At 36.1% G+C, this 27,014-nt stretch overlaps 1 protein-coding gene, 1 long non-coding RNA gene and 2 pseudogenes across 3 annotated transcripts; all 4 read right to left on the bottom strand.

The window, feature by feature from the left end:
• Positions 1 to 1,235: 1,235 nt before the first annotated feature.
• On the bottom strand, positions 1,236 to 2,664 carry LOC148693254 (uncharacterized). Its single transcript, XR_015953535.1, has 3 exons — positions 2,593 to 2,664; positions 2,185 to 2,241; positions 1,236 to 1,339 (listed from the first exon to the last, which is right to left on the bottom strand). It is a non-coding gene; the product is annotated as an uncharacterized LOC148693254 (long non-coding RNA).
• A 125-nt stretch (positions 2,665 to 2,789) lies between these two features.
• LOC148693253 (uncharacterized) lies at positions 2,790 to 5,602 on the bottom strand. Its single transcript, XM_088680343.1, has 6 exons — positions 5,494 to 5,602; positions 4,945 to 5,103; positions 4,285 to 4,384; positions 3,928 to 3,999; positions 3,194 to 3,265; positions 2,790 to 3,108 (listed from the first exon to the last, which is right to left on the bottom strand). The coding sequence occupies exons 1-6, from the start codon at positions 5,600 to 5,602 to the stop codon at positions 3,033 to 3,035; spliced, it is 588 nt and encodes a 195-aa protein (XP_088536469.1). The 3' UTR covers positions 2,790 to 3,032.
• Positions 5,603 to 13,722: 8,120 nt separating this feature from the next.
• On the bottom strand, positions 13,723 to 22,418 carry LOC137741753 (putative LRR receptor-like serine/threonine-protein kinase At1g07650; annotated as a pseudogene).
• Positions 21,919 to 25,672, bottom strand: LOC148693252 (putative leucine-rich repeat receptor-like serine/threonine-protein kinase At3g14840; annotated as a pseudogene). The gene is made up of 8 exons (XR_015953599.1): positions 25,256 to 25,672; positions 24,879 to 25,074; positions 24,290 to 24,352; positions 24,164 to 24,238; positions 23,689 to 23,807; positions 22,998 to 23,561; positions 22,586 to 22,722; positions 21,919 to 22,447 (listed from the first exon to the last, which is right to left on the bottom strand). The product of XR_015953599.1 is annotated as a putative leucine-rich repeat receptor-like serine/threonine-protein kinase At3g14840 (transcript).
• Between the last annotated feature and the right edge of the window lie 1,342 nt (positions 25,673 to 27,014).

The following is a 27,014-nucleotide window of genomic DNA, read 5'->3' as shown; positions in this document are numbered from 1 at the left end:
CAAGGTGATAATTGGAGAGAGGATGGTAAAGTAACATGATATGTTAAGACTTCCATGGGAGTTCAAAAATCATGAACTCGAGAAGGCATTCGATTAAAGAGATGTAGCCTCCAATGAGAATAGCTCGTGTAGCCTCCTAGATATGTTTGTTCTTGCGTTCTTCCACACCGTTTTGTTAAGGAGTTTGAGGATAAGTAGTCTCATGAAGTATGTCGTGTGTTGCGAAAAATTGTGGTAGCTCCAAATTAAGATATTCTCCACCATTATCAATTCGAAGAACTTTGATAGGACATAAGAGAAATTTGACTTCCAATCATAAGATAAAACTGTTGAAAGATTTGCCCAACATCACTCTTTTGTTTCATAATATAGAGCCAAGTCATTCCGGTGTAATCATCGACAAACATAACATACTAACGAATACCATGGTGCGTTGCTATTGGTAAAGGCCCCAAACATCTAAATGAATTATCTCAAAAAGCATTGTTCTTTTATTGAAACTCAAATGATAAAAAGTACGATGACTTTTTGCAAGAATGCAATCATTACACTGAAAATCAGAGTCTATAACGCCATTAAATAAAGACAGAAGTAATTTGTTTTAAATAGCCAAGGGATGCATGTCCTAGTTGACAATGCCATAGCCAAATTTGCTTGATCTTGTTATTGTGACCACTGCGGACTTGGTTGACTCGGCCCGGTACCACATCATCCACATAATATAACCCTCGCTTCTTAGTACCATGCCCAATGATCATGGTACAAGAGGTCCTATAAAATAGGAAATAAGAATCCCAATTATACAATGAATCAATCACATGATCACATTCCCAAACTATATGGTTGATTCACGCTAACAAATAGTTATAGAGGAAATACAAATGATTAATTAGCTGATATGTTTGACTGTGCTAAGGTTGAGTCAAACTGATAACCGTGTAGCTCAAGTTCTCTCACTTCTGTTCTCCCAGTAATTTGAATCATAATTGACAGGATATAGATTGTGAGCAGACGCAGACGAAGCAGTCCATGGCCCTTCAGTTGACCCCGTTTTTATCTGTTTCTCGCTCGTGCCCCTTCCAAAACTAGATTGAAAATGTTTCCTCATTGCATCGATCTCAATACTCTCGGCATTTGGATCCGAGACTAACTCATGAACAACAGCCTTTCCTTCGAGCATGCTCACAACCGAAGACATGGTAGGCCTAGCTGTCGAAGTAACATTGCAACAAAGGAGAGCCACATTGATTGCAACAATCATCTCCTCTTTATTAAAGTTTGATCCCAACCTTGGATCAACTAGGTCCATCAAATTCCCCTGATCTTTTAGAAGTTGTGCCTACAAAAAAAGGAAGTAACAAAAGCAACATAAATTCTGTCTTTGGATTAAACTTCATCGATTCAAATGTACTTTCACACATATAAGGCATATCAAGAAAATTTGAAATTAAATTAGGAAGTAGTAGATTCATATAAGGCATATCAAGAAAATTTGAAATTAAATTATGAGCTTAAGTGTGTATTCACTTGAGTTGTAATATTGCCAAGTGTGAGGTTCAAAGATGTAAGGCAAATAATGCCATGTGTGATGATCCTAGAAAATAGTTAGATGTGTGGCTGAGATCACTTTGTGATGTCCAAGGATCCAGCTGTGTTTTGCTAATGGCAATATTCTCTGGGAAGTGTTATTAGCACTCCAAAAATCTCATTCTACACTCCTCACAAGTGTATTTTTCTTTTTAAATATAGAAAGTTTGGAGTGTAGAATGAGAAATTTGGAGTGCCAATAACAATTCCCTATTCTCTTTGCACAACTTGAGAGAGAGAGAGAGAGAGAGAGAATTTCGAATTAAGAAGGATTTTCCTCTGCTGCATTCTGCAGAGCAGCAAGGACATACATTCTGTGTGTGATTTTCTTCATCCTTTCATTTTCGGTATTAATCATCTTCTCCAGTCCTCATATTCATTGAGGTTTCATAAACCAGAATCAAAGAAGCACTAACAAATTCTTTTCCAGATGTAGTATGTCAGTACAAAAGGAAACAAGGGTGAGGAGAAAGAGGTAGGCATTAACATGTTTCGAATGAAGTTTTTGATATAATAGTTTTATATCTATCTTAGTAAAAACAAAACAGCCTAAATTTCCTTAGTAACTAAAGAGTAATATTTGGAAGAGAAGCTTACACGTTGTTTTTCAGCCAAGCAGGTACACGTCCAGTCGGTAAGTTTCCAGTTAAGAATCTAAAAATAATGAATACAGAAAAACTAAGTAAAAAATATAGCGTTTGTTCTTAGGAATTTCTTTGTAAAGGTTTGAAAATTTGAGTTTCCCAACTCTGGGTGCATTAGATCATTCCTTCCATCTGAAAGACACATCTAAGGGTGATCACCTTATGTTAGGCAATTGCATGAGTAGTAATGACTCTAATGAATAAACTAAGTTTTGTTGCAGTTTAACCCGTGACTCATTATTATAGTGATTGTGATTGGAAATACTTCCAGCTTGTCAGGCTGGGGTGTGACAAAACCATTGAAGAATGTCTGCGTGAATTTCATATAAGAAAGACTAGATTGGTCATTCCAATTGCGTACATATAATCCGCTTTTGCTAGACTAGCGAAGCTGCTTGGAATTTCTCCGGTCAGCTGGTTAAAGCTGAGGTCTCTGCACAAACAAATAGCAAATGCAATTTAGACATGCTTTCTGCAGAGAGGGAAATGTCATCTGAAAGAGATGTTCTCTTAATAAATACAGAAACATAATGTCCCTCCAACATTGTCTAAGTCACTTTAACAATCCTTAAATTAGTAGAATCACATCTAGAAGAATTTTTTTTTTTATCTGAAGTCAGAAAAAATAGGGACGAATACATTTGTACTTGCAAAGTTTTCAATTTAGTCATTTGCCCAAGATATGGAGGTAGCTGTCCAGTAAGGTTGCAATTCCTCAACATCCTGCAACAGACACCAAAGCTTTGAGTTTACAGAAGACTTCTGGTACGGACAGAAATTGTGTGTCATGGAACCATTAACTCAGAGTGTCTTCATGTTTTTCATCTTATCAAGCGAAGGAAAGGGTGATTCAGGTCCACTCAAGTCAGTGATTCTCCTACAAGTTAAAATTGAGCCATGAACATAGACTACGCATTTCACTAATCGTTTTGTATTTAAAAATAGAGACAGGATACACTAACAAGTCAGTTAAGTTTGTCAAAAGAGAAATACCAGAAGGAATTGGCCCTGTCAAACCGCTAGCCTGAATCACTCTGTTTCACGAGTCATAACATATGAATTAGAGATAAAATTCAGAATCAAATAGCAGAAAGATGACACAAAAAAGAAAAATACTCACAGTTTTTCAAGATTTGTCCAGTTCTCAATAAAATCAGGTATCTACCCGGAAAAGTTACTGTTACAAACCTGACTGCATAATGATTGGAAAAGGGAAAATACTTCGAATTAGTAACAGAAAGCAGTGAAAAAAATGTACAAGTGCTCAGGAAACCTTTAAGAAGGAAAAACCACAGAAGCTTACAAGTCCTTTATTTTGGTAAGCATTGCAAATGTTTCTGGCAACTCCCCAGTAAAGTTGTTTGAGGAAAGCAGCCTAAGTATAAAATAGATATCACAATATATCAATGATAAAGAAGTAGATGATTTACCGGTGAAAACATCCAGAATTTGTCTACAAGAAAGAAAATTCCAAATAAACCAAAAACTTTTTAACACGGTAAAATTTGAATAGGACTCTTACATTCTTTCTATGTTGGCCCAAGATCCAAGCTCCTGAGGGAGAGGTCCAGAGAAATTATTGAAACTGATGTCACTATACGAACAAATTCAATTCCATTGATTAAAAAAACATCATTAAGGATCTCCACAGAATCAAATGGGGTAAGCAAGAAACAAATGCTCAATTAACACTCACAAACCCTTCAGGGTGGTGATGTCTCCAAGCTCTTTGGGGATAAAACCCGTCGAACGATTTCCAAGAAGGGATCTGCTTCAAAAACTATAGTCTTAAGATCACTTTTATCAAGCAAGAGGCTCAATAACATTAACATGTTCGTCAATACGAAGGCAATGAACCCCATGTGTTCGATTCAATATTTATGATTCAAGCGCCTCATGACCACGGAAGCCCATCATGAAAAGAACTCAATGTAGTAGATTCATAGTTTAAGAAAGAAATGGCTGAAGAACATTGGAATGACCAAATAAAGCAATAAGAACATGACATGAACATCAAACACAAAAATGCATGCAGTTTGAGTGAAGACAGTACATGTTCAGAAGTGGAAGAGAGCTCCATTTTGGAGGGATGGTACCGCTCAGGTAGTTGCGGTTGAGGTCGCTGAAGGAGAAAGAAAGAAACCAGTTATTGTCTCATTGACAACAGAAATAAAGGTAAGCTATATATGAAATTAGAATAAACCATTTACACGACACATATTTATTTTCTTTTTACTTTTAATAATGTAAATCAATTTAAATGCACATCAATTTAAATCACTGAAACCTAATAAGATTATTTGGTATTGGGTAATGCTAGAGATATTAAATTTGGAGACATAATTTTGAAAACTAAATGACATGGAAGTTGATGATTGAATTATTACTTAAACGTCAATAAACAAGCTTATTTCTATTTGTGATACATCATTTAGTTTGCAAATTTAGTGATCAGAATTTAGTCTTCCTAGCATTACTTTTTGGTATTAGCTTATGAGATGTAGAGAAAATTTTCATTATGTTCAGAAGTATACCACGTGTTGTTGTATAAATGGAAGGAAGTTTTATTTTTCAAATTGTGTTAATTTTTTAACACAAGTAACTCACTATTTATATAGTGACACATGATATATTATTTCATATTCTAGGCACACTGAAAAATCACACTAAGTTCTAAGTCGGGCATGTTTGTTTTTGAGAGAGAGAGGTTTACATGCTGGTAATATGGCAGATAGTGGAACTTTCATAGGAGCAATTACAGCTGATGGCATTCTGAACTGCTTTGGGTAAGCGTAGATCAGTCCATGGAAGTTGGCCGCTGCATGGATTTGCGTCTCCCCCAGTGTCTTTGCTATGTCTTTCAAAGTTTGCACTGCATATACGCAAAATAAAATGCAACAAATTAACATCGTGCTCAACAAATGGAATTTTTTTTTGATGCATAGACGAGAACTACAGAGTGCGCCTTAGCATCATATGATTGAAAATTTCAACTAAGTTCACACAAATATCTTTTTACCTAAGGTCCATTTGATAATCATTTTAAATTTCAGTTTTTAATTTTTAGTTCATTGGTAACTGTTTTCACTTCTCCGAAAATTGTAAACTGAAAACCAGAATCAACCCAAACCAAATTTTGGAAACTCAAAAAAATTGAAAACTAAAAGATTATCGAACGAACTTAAAACTATCATTTATAGAATGAAACAAAGGAAACTAAGAAAGATTTTGACATAGAGATATTGAGGTGAATTACTCGTACCTTCATCATTTGGCAATCGACCAAGAAAAACACATCGATGAGCCCTCGGAGAGAACTTGGAGGAAGGATGGACAGACGTGGCATAGGCAAGACAACCGAAAACACGCATATGGGAATAAGAAGGTGGTTTGTTGTATAGTATCTCAAATGGTGATTTTCTGGAAAGTAATGGTGTAGGGAGACGGTTTATGAGATAAGTGGCGGTCAGAATACACTCCCCCCAAAACTTAACTGGTAAATGAGACTGAAAACGCAAAGCTCGGGCAGTTTCTAGGATGTGGCGATGCTTGCGTTCTACAACACCATTTTGTTGTGGTGTGTAAACACAAGAGTGTTGATAAATGATCCCATTGTCAGAGAAGAAATCCCGCATGGAATAAAATTCACCCCCATTATCGACTCTAATTTGTTTGATTTTGGCGTGAAATTGAGTTTCAATATAAGCAAAAAACGTTTTGAGGGTAGGTTGTGTTTCATGTTTGTGTCGCATTAAGAAAACCCAGGTGAAACGAGAAAAATCATCAACGATAGTTAAGAAATAATGAGCACCAGTAAGGGAGGCAGTCTTATGAGGACCCCAAATGTCACAATGCAAAAGTTCAAAAAAACTAGAAGTTGAAATGGAGCTACGACTAAAAGGTTGGCGAGTTTGTTTCGCCAACGGACAAACATGACAACGATGACTTGAATCAAAAGGGAAATTTAAGGTTTTATTTGCTAAATATTGTAGACGCCCAAGAGAAGGATGCCCCAGACGGCGGTGCCAAAGGTCAGCAGAAACGGTAATGAGGTGACAGGAGGGTCGGTTTTGCAGAGAGGAAGTAGAAGCCAACGCCACAAGGTAATAGAGATTGCCCCGTCGCTTACCAACACCAATCGTCACCTTCGAAATCAGGTCCTGTAAAATGCACCAAGAGGGAAAAAAAGTCACTGAACAATGTAACCCATCTGTAATTTTTCCAACAGATAATAAATCAACTTGGAAAGAAGGCACGCATAGAACATCTTTCAATTGTAGTAAATCGCTTAATTGAATATTGCCAATCGAAGTAATAGAAGCCTTCTCTCCACTAGGTAGTGAGACAGGCGGCAAAGAGGTATTGTTAATGGAATTTGTCAATAAACTAGACGAGCAAGTGATGTGATCCGTTGCTCCGCTGTCGATGATCCATCGACCGGGAACAAGCAGAGACAAACCTGAGGGTGGTGGAGAAGTGAGAGTGGCATGGGCTTGTGGTGCTTCATTCGCAGCTTGTGGTTTGTCATTCTTAGAAGTCAAGGCAGAAAAGATGTCTGCATATTGTTTCTCGGACAGGTTGGGCACAGCTGCTTGAAGATCCTTGATGGTGGGAGTAGAAGCAACGTGATGAGCACAAGAACTTCCACGAGAGAAGCCGCTGCCACCACCATTTTGTTTGGAGTTGCGTGTCTTGTTGGGATTGTGACGGGGATGATCCGGTGGATAACCATTCTTCTGCCAACAAGTCTCAACGGTATGATACTTAGCGTCGCAGTAAGAGCAGTGAAGAGGAGGTCGACTGTTGGTGCTGCTTCTTGTAAGATTGCTGCTGATGGTGAACCGCCATGGCTGCTGGTTCAGTTAGACTGCGGGATCCAGTGCCTAACTACCGTTGTTTTTCTTCTTGGATGATCAAGGAATACGCTTGTCGGTAGGAGGGAAGTGGATTCATCAATAGGATTTGTCCACGAATAGCACTGTAGGACTCATTCAATCCCATGAGGAACTGCATAAATCTATTGGTTTCATGTTGTGCGCCACAAGTGCAGATTGTTGAAGAACTATAGGATGCTAACTCATCCCAAAGACCCTTCAATTTTGTGTAATAAACAACCACAGATTGTTGGCCTTGGGTGAGAGAGGCAATCTCTCTTTGAAGCTGAAAAATTCGTGGAGCATTGCTTTGAGAAAATCTTTCCCGAAGATCTTCCCAAACTTCATAGGCTGTCTTCAAGTAAAGAATTGAATCTGAAATATCAAATTCAATGGAATTGATGATCCATGCAAGTAGCATGTTATCGCACCTCTGCCATGCGGCGTAAGCATCGGGTTGCTTTGTTTTAGATGGCATGTTCACCTTGCCGTTAATAAAACCAATTTTGTTCTTGGCACCTAAAGAAATCTCCATAGCTCGGCACCAAGTGTTGTAGTTGTCCCCAGTCAATTTTTTGGAGACTAAAATCAAACCAGGATGATCTGAAGGATGAAGAAAATAAGGGTCGGCAAAACTCTCGCCGTCGCCCTTCTTGATAATGGTGTTGTCATTGTCAGCCATGGAGAAGGAGGACAACGAATGAAAAAAAGGTTCTGGTAGTTTTGGCGGAGAAAAAAGCTAGGGTTTGGAAACTGCTCTGATACCATGTGAAAACTGTATTTAGCCAGAATAATTCCTTTCATTGATAGAATGCTCAATATATACAATACCTTTCCTTGTACAACAAGAAGACCTAGAAACTAGGAATACGATAACAGAAAGTATCAATTACAAATCAATTAAATAAAACATTCCTATCTAGTTACATTGACTTTCTAACAAGTAGCTCCAAAGGAAAAAGTTACAAAGCAAGCTACAAAGAAAAGAGAATGAGGAAGAAGTCGAGGGAAGAACATATTCATCATTTCTCTAAGCAAAGTCTTTCACATTTGAAGAGAAAACCAGAGACAAAATGATCAGTTTAATTGTGCAGCTAGCGGGATGGAATATGTTGAGTGGTTTTGAATTTGCTGGGTTGTATGTATGTATGAAAAATTGTGATAGTGGCGAAGAAAGAGAGATTTGTGAGGAGAATGAGTTTGAATTACAGCTTTTTATTCGCTTGAGGGGAAGGAGTGGACCTCGAAGGACACAAACGGAAGTCAATGACTTGTGTTACCTTACTTGCCCTTAAAACCAAAGACCAATCAAGGAGTGGAAAAAAAAAAAAATTATTCCCAACTACTGATTCTATTTATTTTTATTTAATTATTTATATAATTAAAGATAAATTTACATAAACTACTTGTAACAGAGTTAATTTAAAATAGAAGATTTGAGTTTAGCCAAGCTAATTACGCTAGTGTGTTTTTTCCTGCACCAAGTTTGAATTCTGCTTGCCATAATTTAGTTATATTTAATATAATTATCTTATCATTTGACAATGAATAGACTCCTTGGTAACATGTTACAAAGATTGGTTTCGCCGACAGTGACTTGTTAAACTTAAATTATTATATTATATTGAGTTTTTATCATAAGTGGTTTCTGAGATTAACCCACCACATCAAGATGATATCTGAAGTTGAAAATTGAATAATATCGTCTTCTGTCTGAATTTTGTAAAAAAAAAATTCTATTATATGTTGATATGAAACACATAAAACTCTACATTCCAATAATATGTTGACACATGGATTAAAGAAAGTGTTTCAATGATTTAAAAACGTACAAAGAAGAAAAGCAACAAACTAACAATCCTCATTTACAAAGAAGAAAAACAACAAACTAACAATCCTCATCTTCTCCTTCTTCTTTGAACCCAGCCACCAAAAAACAATCTCCATATTCATAAACGACATTGATCAAGTTTCAATTTCAGAATCATTTTCATGCACTAGTCAATTTCAGAGACTATTTGTGATAAAAATATGAATTTTGACTACAATACTTACATGTTTTTAATACAATCAATATCTTTAGGATATAATTTGGCCACCTATTTAAATGTTAATTATGTAGAATGTCTATATGACATCCCATATCATCCAGGGGAGTGATCCTTATATGTATATTCTCATCTCTACCTAGCACGAGGCCTTTTGGGAGCTCACTGGCTTCGGGTTCCGTAGGAACTTCGAAGTTAAGCGAGAAGAGGGCTAGAGCAATACCATGATGGGTGACCCACTGGGAAGTTGCTCGTGAGTTCCCAAAAACAAAACCGTGAGGGAATGGTAAGCCCAAAGCGGACAATATCGTGCTACGGTGGTGGAGCGGGCCCGGGAAGTGATCCGCCCCGGGCCGGGATGTGACAGTCTAAGTGATGAACTTATTAGAAAAGAAATCCATGTTTGTGCCTCAAATTTATCTATTAGCTTAACAGTGGTGTTCATGTCAAGTTGTTAACAAATAAATTGTGTCCAACACCATCTGAAAACGAAAAAATAATCCTTTTTTTGTTTTTTTTAGGTAAATTATATTTTACCTCTTATGTATGGGGTCAATTGCAACCTCATACAATATCTTTAAAACATTTCAATTTCATATACTTAGTTACATTTCTTTTTAGTTTCATACATTCGTTGAAAAATCTGTTAAGTTAACCGTTAAGTAATGACATGACAAATGTAGGGTTCACATTTGTGCTGACATGAATTTCAACTTTGCACCTTGTCAATAGTTACTTAACGGATTTTTTAGCAGATGTTTGAAACTGAAAAGAAATATAACTAATGTATGAAATTAACAGATTTTTTAACAGATGTTTGAAAGTGAAAAAAAATATATATAACTAAATATATGAAATTGAAATATTTTAAAAATATTATATGAAGTTATAATTGACTCTCATACTTGAAGGGATAAAATATAATTTACCCTTGTTTTATTACAGTCAATGTTATTATTAATAATTTAAGCTACACTATGAAGACCGGAACGTATAAACTAACGACACAATAAATCAAAGAGAAAAGTCATATTCATCAGATAATCCGACGCTTACATAACGATATAAAAGAAATAAAAAGGAAAAACTTTAAAAAAGTCGTGCATGAAATTAAGTGCATGTCTACATTTAGCTAAAGCAAATGCTATGTCAAAGAGAAAAGTCATATTCATCAGATAATCCGACGCTGACATAACGATATAAAAGAAAAAAAAAAGGAAAAACTTCAAAAAAGTTGTGCATGAAATTAAGTGCATGTCTACATTTAGCTAAAGCAAATGAGAAGCACAGAGTGACAGAAGGCTAAATAAATGTAGTTCGAAATTAATCTTACACGACTTTGACTTCTTCATTAACACTCAATCAAAAGCAAAGGTTGGTTGGTATATGAATAAGAAATTTCAGAACTTCCAAAACTAAATTTTAGAAAACTTGGCAATTTGTTTCTCTTTTAGGGAACCGGATCCTCTCCGGACCGTTGAAAGTTGATCCAACATCTACAAACAGGGAGACCTTTAAAAGTTATAATAATTGTAACCGTTTAATTAAATTTCAACAGCTTGGATCACCTGCTCAGCATGCTCAATTTTTAACTGTCCGAAAGGGATCTAGTTCCCTCTTTTATACAATAATTTAAGTCACGTATCATTTTTCTTTTCATGCATATCCTTTGAATCTTGCATTACCTTATATATTAGCAATATATTGATATAGAAAAATCCTCCACAAATGATTTCCAATTTTACTAAATATATATATATATATATATATTTGTTTTTTTTTGAAATTAAGTATGATATTCATTGATAAATAAAGAAAATGTACAATCAAAGAGGATATGGGTGCTAAAATGAGTCTCGATAAAAACCTTGCCAAGAATTCCAACCCATATCAAGGGAAAAAGAACATCCCGCACCTCTAAATTAAGTAGTAATAATATTCTCAAAAAGAAAATTAGAAATTACATCTGGAGGTTCTTCAAACAAAAAAATTTGACCATCCAATGTTAATCTTAATCTCGCAAGACGATGAACAATCTCGTTCGCCTCCCGTACGACCAAACATGACCTTCCAATGCGGAAAAGACTTCAAAATATGTCGGGTATCATTCAAAATATGCCCGAAGGCACCATTACATGGAGTTGCCAAATCCCTTTGAAGGGCATTGATAACAACCATTGCATCCCCCTGCAACTCCAAGTGAGTTGCCGACAGCCAGCAACGCCGAGCAGACTCCTCGAATTTTTATTGCCGTTGCTACCACAAAGTCACCTCTCTCATTTCGAATCACCCCAAGCCAATGCCCCCTAGCTCTCCTACGTCATTCCGATTTTGCTAAATTTAAGTTCCTTCTCTCAATCAACTTACTCTATTCCCATCCTTTCCTATTTTGGTGTACATTATCTACTCTCTTCACAAACAACCACATAGCAAAAATAGTATAGTGTTCAACCAACTTACTCTATTCCCCTCCTTTTCAATTTTTGTATTTGTAATTAGTATGATGGAACTTGCCTGAACTTAGCTGACTTTTTAAAACTTTAGTAACGATTTGTGATATATAAAATTATGAAGCTGGAAGCTTTTTATGATACCCGCTTTTTTTATAATTTAAGTAGTCACAAACTAGTTTTACATACACAATAAGAGCTTTAAAATACTGAAAAGAGCTGATTTCACAATTTACTATTACCATGTTGTCGAAACTTCTTCAATTCTGCTTTCTACTATTGTTTGGGGTCAAATTTACACCATCGGTCCGAGTAATCAAGACCGTTGAGTAAGCATGCTTCTACATCATCGATCGAAGAGTGAAGATAGTTTTGTTATTGTTGAGGGATAATAGTATGATTTTTATCATAATAATTATCTTTCAATATGATTCATTATTACAGTTATACGATGGGATACATGAGATTCTCATTACCTCTAATGGAAGCAACAACAGAGTTCAAATTAATTGGGGTTTGTTGACAGAACGTGCAGAGATCAGCGCTTGGCATGATCAGATGAGTCTTGGATGATGGGATGGCGTGATCAGATGGGTCTTGAAGAGATAATGAAAGAATATTATTTTGTTTTCCTATATGGTCAAAACAACAATATACATTGAATGTTGCCAATAATCTAGTCAAAACAAGATTGCATCAGGATAAATCTTTGAAAGCCGAATTTGATGGAAGGTCAGGTTCTCAAGATGGCAATAGGTTTTGATTGATGTGATAAGGTATGGGGTTAGCAATAGATAAAGACTTAGAGTCACAATGCAATTGGGATTGGTCTCTATAAATACCAAGCGGTAGATGACTAAAAACGCCTCTTCAATTCAACATACAAATTGCCCTGAGCAAACCTCTCAAACATCATGAGATTTTTTTTTTCTTTTTCTGCCAACACACCTACAGTTTAGATAAACAGCACTGTGAAGGCAATCGGCGAACATCTTCAGTTTGGATAAACATTACTGTTGCCGTAGAATCAGCTGACCGAGGAACACATTCAGTTTGGATAAACAACACTGCATTGAGGCCGACTAGTTACCTATCCAAGTCTCGGTCGAGAAGGGTTTTCGAATCCTTATTGGCAGAGGTCATCTCATTAGCCTTCTCGGCAAAGTGAGGTGTTACAAATTACTACATCAGGCTCTAGAACCCGAAGGCCGAGACGTGTTCCATCCTCGACCGCAGTCGCAAGATCAAGAAGTCAACAACGCGCTCAAAGTAACATCAACAAATTTTACTCCTCGGCCAACGAGTTGGCACACCTTGCATACAATTGAAGGATGTAGTTATCTTATTAATTACTCGGCATGTGCGCCACGTAGGCTTGGTAGTTTTTAGGGTCAACAACTATGTGATCAAACAGAAAAAATGTCACATCCCGGGTTTGCTCCACTACCGTAGCACGATATTGTCCGCTTTGGGTCCCAATCACACCCTCGTGGTTTTGTTTCTGGGAACTCACACGAGAACTTCCCAGTGGGTCACTCTCGCACACTACTCGCTTAACTTCGGAGTTTCGATGGAACCCGAAGCCAGTGAGCTCCCAAAAGGCCTTGTGCTAGGTAGAGATGAGAATATACATATAAAGATCAATCCCCTGGGCGATGTGGGATCTTACAATCTACCCCTCCTTAGGGGCCCGACGTCCTCGTCAGCACACCACGACCAGGGTAGGCTCTGATACCAAATTGTCACATCCCAGCCCATGGTCCACCACATCCCGGGCTCGTTCTACCACCGTAGCATGATATTGTCCACTTGGGGCCCCAACCACGCCCTCACGGTTTTGTTTCTGGGAACTCACACGAGAACTTCCCAGTGGGTCACCCATCATGGAATTGATCTCGCGCACTACTCGCTTAACTTCGGAGTTCTGATGGAACCTAAAGCCAGTAAGCTCCCAAAAGGCCTCATGCTAGGTAGAGATGAGAATATACATATAAGGATCACTCCCCTGGGCGATGTGGGATCTTACAAAAAAGAAAATAGTTATAGAGGAAATACATATGATTTATTAACGGATATGTTTAAGTGTGTTAAGGTTGAGTCGAACTGATAACCGTGCATCTCAAGTTCTCTCGCTTCTATTATCCCAGTAATCTAAATTAGGATTGACGGGATACAGATCGTGAGCAGACGCAAACGAAGCAGTCCATGGCCCTTCAGTTGACCTCGTTTCGATCTATTTCTTGCCCGTGCCCCTTCCAAAACTAGATTTAAAATGTTTCCTCATTGCATCGATCTTAATACTCTCAGCATTTGGATCCGAGAACAACTCCTGAACAACAGCCTTTCCTTCGAGCATGCTCACAACTGAAGACACGGTAGGCCTAGCTATCGAAGTAACATTGCAACAAAGGAAAGCCACATTGATTACAACAGTCATCTCCTCTTTGTTAAAGTTTGATTCCAACCTTGGATCAACGAGGTCCATCAAATTCCCTTGCTCTTTTAGAAGTCGTGCGTACAAAAGATGGAAGTAACAAAAGCAATATAAATTCAGTCCTTGGATTAAACTTCACCGATTCAAATCTACTTTCACACATATAAGGTATATTAAGAAAATTTGAAGTGAAATTAGGAAGAAGTAGATTCATGTTACCCAATCAAGAAGATAAAAGCTTTCTTCATTTTTACAGTAAGTTGTGTTGTTTCTCCCGCTAACAATTTCCAATAATACCAAAATTGTAGACATCTGCTTTATCAATCAGATAACCCCGCATTGTATATTTGGGCGCCATGTATCCATTGCAATATCATGAAATCATATCATTAACCCAGATTTAGCTAAAATAATTAGTAAAAATATTGCTAATTGAGTACTTAAGATTAATCCAATAGTTAGAGAGATACACAGTAATACAACTATATTCAAAGAACAAATCTGCCCTTGAAATTTCTTGAACAACAAAGATTTGGTTAGGTTGAAACTTATGTAAGGTATCGACTTTCCATTGCTCTATCTTCTTTTTAAGGGTGGAAAAAGATCAAAACAAGAGAATAAGAGGATAAATGAAAGTTTAGGGACTCACTAAGTTCCAGCAATACGAGTGCAAATGTGTGTATTATCCTCTTCATCAAGCTTGGCCAATCCAAAGTCAGATATTTTCGGGTTAAGATTTTTATCAGGCAGAATATTAGTAGCCCTGATTTCTCTATGAACGACCATCAATCTTGATTCCTCATGATGATAAGCCAAACCTCTTGCAGTACCAATATAAATCTTGTTCCATGTTGGCCAATCCAACTTCAAATGGCTTTCTTTTACCCCTTCAATTTGTCAAATTAAACAAAGTTAGTTGCAAGGGACATATTTTTAGTGCATAAGACCTTTTATGCCACTGTCTGATGAAATGAACTTTTGGCAAACAAGACTAATATTTACTGAAGAAAGGATGAGCGACGCTATTATTTTCCAGGTACTCATAGACAAGCAATAATTGATATGAGAGTGGATTATTCAACCAGCTATCTAATGCACACAGAAACAGAAGATTGAACCCGGTCTTTGGAGCATCCTTAATTAAGTAGACGGTATATGAAGTAATCCCTCGAACAAACTTTCTTTGGATGGTCGTAAATATTATATGTTTCCATAAGTGAAGTGGATAGTTTTCATGTAAATAGTTAAAAATCCTCGAAGTGGAATTTTGTTGTATTTAAGAGCGCATACCCGTCACCTAGAAAAAAAAAAACAGCATATTATGTGATAAGAAAATTTAAGAGTATTTATTCAAGTCTTGACCCAAACTATGTAAAACTGGAGAAAAGTACAAAAGCATTTTTGTAAAAATACATGGGAAAGGCACAAATGCATATGGTCGACGCATAGTAATTAGACGGAGCTCAGATCAGTGAAAACTTACTTGGGTCTACTAAAATAGCTGAAATAAGTGGAACAAAGACTCCTCTAACAGGGACGCCTGTCGTCCCTTTCCCGGCCCAATATAAACTAATCTCCAATGTATTATTAGTTACAAGAGCAGTAAAGTTCTTTAGGACTACATCACCAAACACACTAGCTTCATCCATGATATTGAAGTCCTTCTTCACTAGTTTTCCCAGCAATATATATATACACACACACACTAATTTAGTTGCTCAACATTTCATGATCATAAATGTGAAAGTCAACATTCAAATCAACCAAAATATAAACAATGCTTGTTGAAAATTAGAATAATTCACAGGTATACATGGAAGTGGATGCGATTAGTTACCTGAATGTAAATATCGAATATGCGCCTTCACGCTTTTATGTTTTCTGCCCCTTCTAAACATTATCTCTGCAAAATGGAGGTTTACAGTGTAGATTCCATTTCCCAGACAAAACCCAAAATAAGTTAGAGAGATGGGAGAAAGGCGTGCGTTCATGTACAGTTGAGAATTGGCCATATAGAGTCTTGTTCCATTATTCCCTATAAGGGTGTCCGTAGTTTGGTCGTCATCAGTGAAGTAACCAGTGCTGCTTAATGCCCAATTTGTTGTGCTCTGGTAAAATGATGAAGGTCCAGCTGAATCTGTGTCACCATCATATGATGTATTTGTCTTTCCAAGGACAGTAAATTCTTTCCCACCACAATTTATACGGAGACAGTAGTACAAATCTATGAAAAAAGAAAGTGGAGATCAGTGGAAGTTGAGGAGAAAAACTAAAAAAAGAATGAACCGAAAAGAGAAAGGTAATCATTTGTGTAGAAACTCGACCTACATGGTGGACACTGTGCAGTTCTGAAACATGAAACAGTTCTCCTGATAGAATAATTCAGGGTACAGAAAATGTCAGCAATCATAAATGAGAAGAAGTTGGAAAAAAATAGTACAGAATACATTGTTGGAAACCAAAGTAAATTTATAGGTGCATGCTTGAGACGATTAATTTGAACTTACGAACTATTGCCCTTTGACGAGCTTGCAAACAAGTTCCTGCAGAAATTAGCACATAAGAAAAGTTAAGCTTGCACCACAAGACAGAAATAGAAACTTCAAGCTATTGAAAACATTCTTACATGCCACCTCGTGGTTGACGACCTCCATCCCCTATGGTGAGGTTGTTATATGAAAGATCACTGCACAAAAGGAGCTATGATCCAAATTGTTTTCCATTTGTAGTATGTGAGTACAAAAGGAAATAAGGGTAAGGAGAAAGAGGAAGGCATTAACATGCTTGGAATGAAGTTTTTATATCATAGTTTTATATCTATTTTAGTAAAAAAAAACAGCATAAATTTCGTTACTAAGCAACTAAAAAGTAGCATTTGGAAGAGAAGCTTACTCGGCATCTTCGGCCAGGTAGGTATGGGTCCAGTCAGCAAGTTTCCAGTTAAGAATCTAAAAATAATGAATACATAAAACTCAGTAAAGAATATGGTGTTTGTTCTTAGGAACTTCTTCATAAAGGTTTGAAAATTTGAGTTTGCCAACTCTGAGTGAATTAGATCAGTACTTCCATCTGAAAGACACATCTAAGGGTGATCACCTTATGTCACTTAATTACATGAGTAGTAATGACTCTAATGAATAAAATAAATTTTATTGCAGTATAACCCGTGACTCATAATTATAGTAATCGTGATTGGAAATACTTCCAGCTTGTCAGGCTGGGGTGTAACCCGTGACTCACCATTAAAGAACGTCTGCATGAATTTCATATAAGAAAGACTAGATTGGTTATTCCAATTGCTTACATATAATCCACTTTTGCTAGACTAGCAAAGCTGCTTGGAATTTCTCCGGTCAGCTTGTTAAAGCTGAGGTATCTGCACAAACAAATAGCAAATGCAGTTTAGATATGCTCTCTGCAGAGAGGGAAATGTCATCTGAAAGAGATGTTCTCTTAATAAATACAAAAACTTAATGTCCCTCCAACATCGTCTAAGTCACTTTAATAATCCTTAAATTAGTAGAATCACATCTAGAAGAAATTTTTTTATCTGAAGTCAGAAAAAAATAAGGACGAATACATTTGTACTTACAAAGTTTCCAATTTAGCCATTTGCCCAAAGATTGTGAGTTAGCCGTCCAACAAGGTTGCAACTCCTCAACATCCTACAACAGAAACACCAAAGCTTTGAGTTTATAGAAGACTTCCGGTACAGACGGAAATTTTGTGTCATGGAACCATTAACTCAGTGTCTTCATGTTTTTCATCTTATCGAGCGAAGTAATGGGTGATTCTGGTCCACTCAAGTCGGTGATTCTCCTGCATGTTAAAATTGACTATGAACATAAACTTCGCATATTTGCTAATCGTTTTGTATTTATAAATAGAGACGAGATATACTAACAAGTCAATTAAGCTTGTCAAAAAGAGAAATGCCAGAAGGAATTGGCCCTGTCAAACCGCTAGCCTGAATCAATCTGTTTCAACGAGTCATAACATATTAAGTAGTGATAATATTCAGAATCAAATAGCAGAAAAATGACACACAAAAGAAAAACACTCACAGTTTTTTAAGACTTGTCCAGTTCTCAATAAAATCAGGTATCTGCCCAGAAAAGTGACAGTCACTAACCCGACTGCATAATGATTGGAAAAGGGAAAATACTATCAGTTAGTATCAGAAAGCAGTAAAAAAAAAATGTATAAGTGCTCAGGAAACCTTTAAGAAGAAACAACCAAAAAATGTACAAGTGCTCAGGTAAGCATTGCAAATGTTTCTGGCAACTCCCCAGTAAAGCTGTTTGAGGAAAGTAGCCTAAGTATGAAACAGATACAATAATATATCAATGATGAAGAAGTAGATGATTTACTGGTGAAAACATCCAGAATTTGTCTACAAGAAAGAAAATTCCAAATAAGCCAAATACTTTTTAACACGGTAAAATTTGAATAGGACTCTTACATTCTTTCTATGTTGGCCCCAGATCCAAGCTCCTGAGGGAGACGTCCAGAGAAATTATTGAAACTGATGTCCCTATACAAACAAATTCAATTCCATTGATTAAAAAAACATCATTAAGGATCTCCATAGAAACAAATGGGATAAGCAAGAAACAAATGCGCAATCAACACTCACAAACTCTTAAGGGTGGTGATGTCTCCGAGCTCCTTGGGGATAGAAGTCAAACTATTTCCAAAAAGGGTTCTGCATCAAAAACTATAGTCTTAAGATCACTTTTATCAAGCAAGAGGCTCAATAACATTAACATGTTCGTCAATACGAAGGCAATGAACCCCATGTATTCGATTCAATATTTATGATTCAAACACCTCATGACCACGTAAGCTCATTATCATGAACAAAACCAATGTAGTAGATTCATAGTTTAAGAAAGAAATGGCTGAAGAACATTGGAGTGACCAAATAATGTAACAAGAACATGACATGAGCATCAAACACAAATATGCTTGCAGTGTGAGAGAAGACAGTACATGTTCACAAGTGGAAAAGAGCTCCATTCTGGAGGGATGGTACCACTCAGGTAGTTGCGGGTGAGGTCGCTGAAGGAGAAAGAAAGAAACCAGTTATTGTCTCGTTGACAACGGACATAAAGGTGAGCTATATATGAAATTAGAATAAACCATTTACACGGCACAAAGTTATTTTATTTATACTTTAAATAATGTAAACTTGGAGGGGTAAAAATGTGCTTACATTTCTTGAAGATAGTTGAGATTTACCAACTCTAGTGGGAGTGTTCCTTGCAGATCTTGGGATTTTAGAATTCTGTGTTTCATCGGAAAACAAGGTTTCAAAGATTAGTTGCAAATTAACAGATATCCATTACGCATCTATCCTATAACTAAAAGGAAAAGCTGCCACATAAATGAGACCAAACAGGTAAAACACTAACTTATCACAGAAAATACTTACTTTTGGTCTGGGAATTAAATAGGAAGAAGGAACTGGTTTTCTTACTTTAAAACCGAAGGAAAATGTCCAATGTTCTTTAGAAATTAAGAATAAAACTTTAGGAATTACACAAATGGTAAATGTGTATTTGTTAGAAGCACACTGTGAATCATTATTTCATTGACTTTGTAACTAATAACTAGGTTGATACAAAGTTGGTCATGTATACGAAGTATGCAAGAATCATGGCCCCACCTTATAATCTTCGCCGACATGGGGAGAATTTGGTACGTCTCCTCAATAAATCGCTTTATGGTTTAAAGCAAGTCCTTCGACAATGGTTTTTCAAGTCTTTGCAAACTATTAGGTTCGCTGATTATGTTCAATCAAAAGTGATAGATTATTCGCTTTTCACTAAACATGAAGTTAAGTCATTTACTGCACTCCTTATTTATGTTGACGATATTTTGATTACAGGAAACGATTCAATTGCAATTAATAGCCTCAAACATTTTTTAAATGCCAAGTTCTACATCAAAGATCTTGGTAATTTAAAATACTTTTTAGGCATAGAAGTGGTGCGTTCAAAAAAAAGGATTTTTTATTTCGCAAAGGAAATATTTGTTGGATATTCTCGATGATATGGGATTTTTAGGATCACAACCTAGCACTCTCTCTATTGAGAAAAATCTCAAATTGCTTTTTGATGAGGGTGTAATGCTCAATGATCATGTTAAATATAGGAGATTGATTGATCATGTAATTTATCCCACTATTATCCTGCCAGATATCATGTACTTGCTCCACTTGTTGAGTAGATTCATGCAAGCAATCACACTATGAGGCTGCATTGCACATTTCGAGATACTTAAAATGGACATCCGAACGAGAGATTTTTCAGTGTGACCGGTACACAAGATGGTACACCACGTATCACTATACAAATAGTGGGATATATGTGCTAAAAAATTAATAACTTAAAAAATAAAATTTATCACCACTTCTATTAAAACACATTGTATATCACTTGTGTTCTCATCACAACTAAAAATTTTGCCACCCAAACAAGGTATTATGTTTTCTTCAGAAAATGATTTGAAGTTGAAAGCATACTGAACTTAGATAGCGCAGGTGCCCAACCACTTAGCGGTCCGCCACTGATTCTTATATTTTTCTTGGAGACTCTTGTTTCATGGAAAAGCAAACATCAAAAGACAGTCTTTTTGTCCTCTGTCAAAGAAGAGTATGAATCCATGGTAGCAGCCTGTTGCGAGTTGGCTTGGCTACAAAATCTATTTCGTGATATACAACTTTGCAAGCAGGGGGCTATAGCTTTGTTTTGTGATAATCAAGCTACTCTTCACATTGTTGCAAATTCAGTACTCCATGAACGTACACAGCACATTGAGATTGATTGTCACTATATCCAAAATAAAATCATGGAAGGAAAAGTTGTCACAGGTTATTATGTTCCATCCATGTCGCAGCTTGCCAACATTTTCACTAAACCTTTGGGAAAGGGACGTTTTAAATCTTTATTAGGCAAGTTGGGCATTCTTAATAAGGGAGAGCATCACAGGTTGATTACTTAATTACTTTGTACCAATTAGCTATGTAGTAGGGATTCTTGTAGTTATATATACCTATATTCTACAACAATGAAATCAATGCAATTGATGTAAACTTCAGAACTTCCAAAACTAAATTTGAGAAAACTTGGCAATTTGTTTATGTTTTTGGCAATGATTTACGTCTCTTATCATTTTTCTTGTCATGCACATTCTTTGAATCTTGCTCACCTTATATATTAGCTATATTTTTTTTGTAGAAAATCCTCCGTAAATGATTTCTGATTTTACTAAATTAAGTTCCTTCTCTCAACCAACTTGTTGTATTCCCCTCCTTTTCAATTTTGGTGTACATTACCTACTCTCTTCACAAACAACCACATAGCCAAAATGGTAGAGTGTTCAACCAACTTACTCTATTCCCCTCCCTTACAGTTTTTGTATTTGTAATACGATGGAACTTGCCTGAACTTAAATTATGAAGCTGGAAGCTTTTTATGATACCCGCCTTTTTTTCTTTCTTTTTTCTATTATTTTATTTTATTTTTTATTTTAATTTAAATTTAAACGGTAACAAACTAGTGCTAAGTGCATTACTATAATTTTAGTAACAGCGGGGCCATTATTTTATACTCAGCAGTATAAGCACGAAAACATTCAAATACCAAAATTTAGCTGCCAAATAACGTATTCCATTTTCCTCTGACTAAAACTCTGCCCTGTGTTGCAAACTTAGCAGCCAAGATTATGATCAATTTTTATTTTTAAGGAAGTTGATCGAAATAATTGATCCAATCTAGGTATTGAAGTATAAATTTATTATTCGAAAAGAAAATCATATTATCATAATACAAAATACTGAAAAGAGCTGATGTCACAATTTATATTTACCATGCTGTAGAAACTTCTTCAGTTCTAATTTCTACTATATTATCAAACAGAAAAAAGAAAATAGTTATAGAGGAAATGCAAATTATTTATTAGCTTATATGTTTGAGTGTGTTAAGGTTGAGTCAAACTGATAACTGTGCAGCTCAAGTTCTCTCGCTTCTGTTCTCCCATTAGTCTGAATCAGGATTGATGGGATACAAATTGTGAGTAGACGCAGACAAAGCAATCCATGGCCCTTCAGTTGACCCCGTTTCTATCCATTCCTCGTTGGTGCCCCTTCCAACACTAGATTGAAAATGTTTCCTCATTGCATCGATCTCAATACTCTCGGCTTTTGGATCCGAGATGAACTCTTGAATAACAGCCCTTCCTTCGAGCATGCTCACAACCGAAGACATGGTAGGCCTAGCTGTCGAAGTAACATTGCAACAAAGGAGAGCCACATTGATTGCAACAGTTATCTCCTCTTTGTTAAAGTCTAATTCCAACCTTGGATCAACTAGGTCCATCAAATTCCCATGTTTTTTAGAAGTCGTGCCTACAAAAAATGGAAGTAACAAAAGCAATATAAATTCTGTCTTTGGATTAAACTTCACCGATTCAAATGTACTTTCACACATATAAGGCATATTAAGAAAATTTGAAGTTAAATTAGGAAGTAGTAGATTCATGTTACCCAATCAAGAAGATAAAAACTTTCTTCCTTTTTCCAGTAAGTTGTGTTGTTTCTCCCGCTAACAATTTCCAATAAGAGAATACCAAAACTATAGAAGTTAGACAACCCCGCATTGCATATTCGGGCACCATATATTACTGCAATATCATGAAATCATACCATTAACTCATATTGAGCTAAAATAATTAGTAAAAATATTGCTAATAGATTAATCCAATAGTTAGAGAGATACACAGTAATACAACTATATTCAAAGAATAAATCTGCCCTTGAAATTTATTGAACAACAAAGATTTGGTTAGGTTGAAAATTATGTAAGTTATAGACTTTCTGTTGCTCTATCTTCTTTTTTAAGGGTGGAAGAAGATCAAAGCAAGAGAATAAGAAGATTAATAAAAGTTTAGGGACTCACTAAGTTCCAGCAATACAGGTGCTAATGTGAGTATTATCCTCGTCATCAAGCTTGGCCAATCCAAAGTCAGATATTTTCGGGTTAAGATTTTTATCAAGTAGAACATTAGTAGCCTTGATGTCTCTATGAACGACCTTCAATCTTGATTCCTCATGAAGATAAGCCAAACCTCTTGTTGTACCAATACAAATCTTGTGCCTTGTTGGCCAATCCAACTTCAAATGACTTTCTTCTACCCCTTCAACTTGCCAAATTAAACAAGTTTAGTTGTAAGGGACATATTTTTAGTGCATAAGATCTTTTATGCCACTGTATGATGAAATGAACTTTTGGCAAACAAGACTAAGATTTATTGAAGAAAGCATGAGCAACACTATTATTTTCCAGATACTCATAGACAAGCAATAATTGATTTCCTTCAATACAACATCCGTGGAGCTTGACAAGATGAGGGTGTTGCAGAGCAGAAATCATGCCAATCTCATTAACAAATTCACGATTCCCTTGCTTTGATTTGGAAGAAATCTGCTTAATAGCTATTACGGTGCCATCTGCTAGAACGCCCTACATTTGAGAAAGATTGTCAAATTCGCATCACTATGGAGCAAATTAACTTTCATTAGAATGGACAGTATCAAATTAGAAGAAAAAAAATGTAATCAATAAATAAACTATTTGCTCCGAAGAATACCTTATAAACAGAACCAAAACCACCCTCACCATTCTTATTAGCTTTGTTAAAGTTACTTGTGGCATCCTTGAGTTGCTTGAAGGTAAATTTACCAGTTTGCAGGTCCACACCCTTCAAATCTGTATAACAAGTAAAACTCATAAGAAATTGTGTCTAAAAAAACTTTCAGAACGATAGCATTCTTAGTTCTTAATATTTTGTGCCTGATTCTAGAATTTAACTAGTAACTTGATCTATAGGCAGACACTTTGCATCATGAGTTTGGACGATAAATATATTACAGCAACATCAAAGTGCCGGAAAGCTCAATATCTAAATAATTACCGTCTTTGTGGTGCACGTCAATATGCAGGAGAACCATGCAAAATAGTGTAAATATTGTACTTAATTAGTTACAAAAAAAGCTCGATGAGAAAAAGTAATGGAGAAACAAAAAGGAAAAACCAATATAACATAATAAACTGCAAATTAATACCATCCTCCAATGTCTTTTGTTGCCCTAGGAGGCCTCTCTTCCAAAGAATACCAAATATCAGTAGTATAATGAAGACTCATCCAACCACAATTCCAACCACGACACCTACGTGCACGCCACTTCCACCCACAGGCACGCCACTTCTACCAGTTGATGTGTCACTTTCAGGTTTTGGCGGGGGATCAAAGTCTGTCGGAAGAAAGAATATAGCTTAAATTAGAGTAAATGTAAATGTAATCGACATGGGAGTGGATTATTCAACCAGCTATCTAATGCACATAGAAACAGAAGATTGAACCTGGTCGTTGGGGCATCCTTAAATAAGTAGATAGTATATAAAGTAATCCCTTGAACAAACTTTCTTTGGATGGTTGCAAATATTATATGTTTCCTTAAGTGAACAGGATAGTTTTCATGTAAATAGTTAAAAATCCTCGACGTAGAATTTTGTTGTATTTAAAAGCGCATACCCGTCACCTAGGAAAAAACAGCATATTATGTGATAAGAAAATTTAAGAGTATTTCTTCAAGTCTTGGCCCAAACTATGTAAAACAAGAGAAAAGCACAGAAGCATTTTTGTGAAAATACAAGGGAAAGGAAATATTGAAGAAGAACCTTGCAGAACTGAATTCGGATCTCTTAATTTAGTAGATATATCAATGCATATGGTCGACGCATAGTAATTAGACGAAGTTCAGATCAATGAAAACTTACTTGGGTCTATTGAAATAGCTGAAATAAGTGGACCATAGATTCCTTTAATAGGGACGCCTGTCGTCCCTTTCCCAGCCCAATATAAACGAATCTCCAACGTATTATTAGTTACAGGAGCAGTAAAGTTCCTTATGACTACATCACCAAACACACCAGCTTCATCCATGATATTGAAGTCCTTCTTCACTAGTTTTCCCTGCAATACACACACACACACACACACACACACACACACACACACACACACAATTTAGTTGCTTAACATTTCATGATCATAAATATGAAAGTCAACATTCAAATCAACCAAAATATAAACAATGCATGTTGAAAATTAGAATAATTCACTGGTATGCATGGCAGTGGATGCGATTAGTTACCTGAATGTAAATATCGAATATGCGCCTTCCCAAGCTTTTATGTGTTCTGCCATTTCTAAACATTATCTCTGCAAAATGGAGGTTTACAGTGTAGTTTCCATTTCCCAGACAAAACCCAAAATAAGTTAGAGAGATGGGAGAAAGGCGTGCATTCATGTACAGTTGAGGATTGGCCATATAGAGTCTAGCTTTATTATTAGCTATAAGGGTGTCCGTAGTTTGGTCATCATCAGTGAAGTAACCAGTGTTGCTTAATGCCCAATTTGTTGTGCTCTGGTAAAATGATGAAGGTCCAGCTGAATCTGTGTCAACATCATATGATGTATTTGTCTCTCCAGGGACAGTAAATTCTTCCCCACCACAATTTATACGGAGAGAGTAGTACAAATCTATGAAAAAAGAAAGTGGAGATTCAAATTAAACCCTCGTTTGACAATTGTAGTAGAATGGATAAGTGAGGGATCGTTCTAGACCGGGGATTAGGAGGGCTTGCTAAAACCTTCTAAATTGACTTAAAAACATAAAAACTAAATTAACAAGACTACTATGACTCAGAATGGCTTTGAAAAACTCAAATTGTCTAAAACAATCAAATTGACTCAAATAGAAGCTAGAACTTGATTTAGACGAATTTGCAAGTGTTTATGACTCCAAAAGCTTAAAGATACAAAAATAAAACAAATACGAATGATTAAGACTCAACGAAATATGGGGGAAATGTGTTTGGACGATATTAAATTAAAAAGACAGAATATAATTAAAGGCAAAATGTAAATATGAATGTGATGAAAATATGGATGATGGAATAGCCAAGGGGTTCTTCTCCACACATGTTACACTTGCAAACAAAATTGATTCTCAGTTGGTCTTTCGATAAGTTGTGAAACTCAATGCTCCAAGTTAATTAGATCCGCTTAGATTAACTTTCAGATTTCCCTAAATTCGTTGGATTGAATGGAATACGCATTACAACCAAATTATTCTTAATCAAAGTCCCTAACTATGGAATACGCATGATAGAGACATTCAACAAAGATCATTAAGTTCAACGGAAATCATAAACATCGACGAGGCATTCGTTACTATGGAATACGCATGAAACTTATGCCAAGAATTCGTTTAACGCGATTGTTTATAAGCAACCTCAAATAACTACTTGTGAATATGAGTTCATAACGATTAGGTGAAATTCACTTATATTCTAGCGTCATATTTATGCATGAAAATTAAGCTTGCAATCTCAATGAACATACATAAATAAGTTATCAATCAAACAGTTAAACGAATTGAATCCACAACTTATGAAATTCCAACCAAACGTAATCAATTCAAATTGCAAATATAAACATAGTTTCGAATCACCCCCTAGCTAAAGGGGGTTTAGTTCCTCATAACTTTGAAATCAAAGAAACACCTAAACATTCCAACAACTCAAACTGAATTGTATGAACGTTTAGGCACTCTTCTCTTCCATTACAAAACAAAGAAAATTGAATTTAAACATTGAAATCAAAGAAACACCTAAACATTCCAACAACTCAAACTTGAATTGTATGAACGTTTAGGCACTCTTCTCTTCTTCGTTGTTGTAGCACAAGGTCTAAGGTGAGTTTTTGGGGGATGAGGAGTGGTTGGAGTGGTTGGAATGAAGAGAAAATATGCAGAAAATGAAGGGATATGCACGGCAAGAATGGAGGTATTTGTGGTGTGTTGTGTATGAAAATGAGATGTGAATTGAATGGGGAGTGAATGAATGCCA

The sequence above is a fragment of the Pyrus communis genome, chromosome 11, assembly GCF_041283825.1.
Source record: "Pyrus communis isolate YQ-2024b chromosome 11, ASM4128382v1, whole genome shotgun sequence".
Lineage (NCBI taxonomy): Eukaryota > Viridiplantae > Streptophyta > Magnoliopsida > Rosales > Rosaceae > Pyrus > Pyrus communis.
Note: the sequence above shows the minus strand (reverse complement) of the source record. Positions and strands in the feature narration are given on the sequence as shown.

Coding starts and splice junctions, on each gene's coding strand:
- LOC148693253 (XM_088680343.1), bottom strand. CDS start 5,602: ATGCGTGTTTTCGGTTGTCTTGCCTATGCCACGTCTGTCCATCCTTCC. Junction 5,104..5,493: donor TCGATTGCCAAATGATGAAG/GTACGAGTAATT, acceptor GCGTATATGCAG/TGCAAACTTTGAAAGACATA. Junction 4,385..4,944: donor ATCTGCCATATTACCAGCAT/GTAAACCTCTCT, acceptor GTTGTCAATGAG/ACAATAACTGGTTTCTTTCT.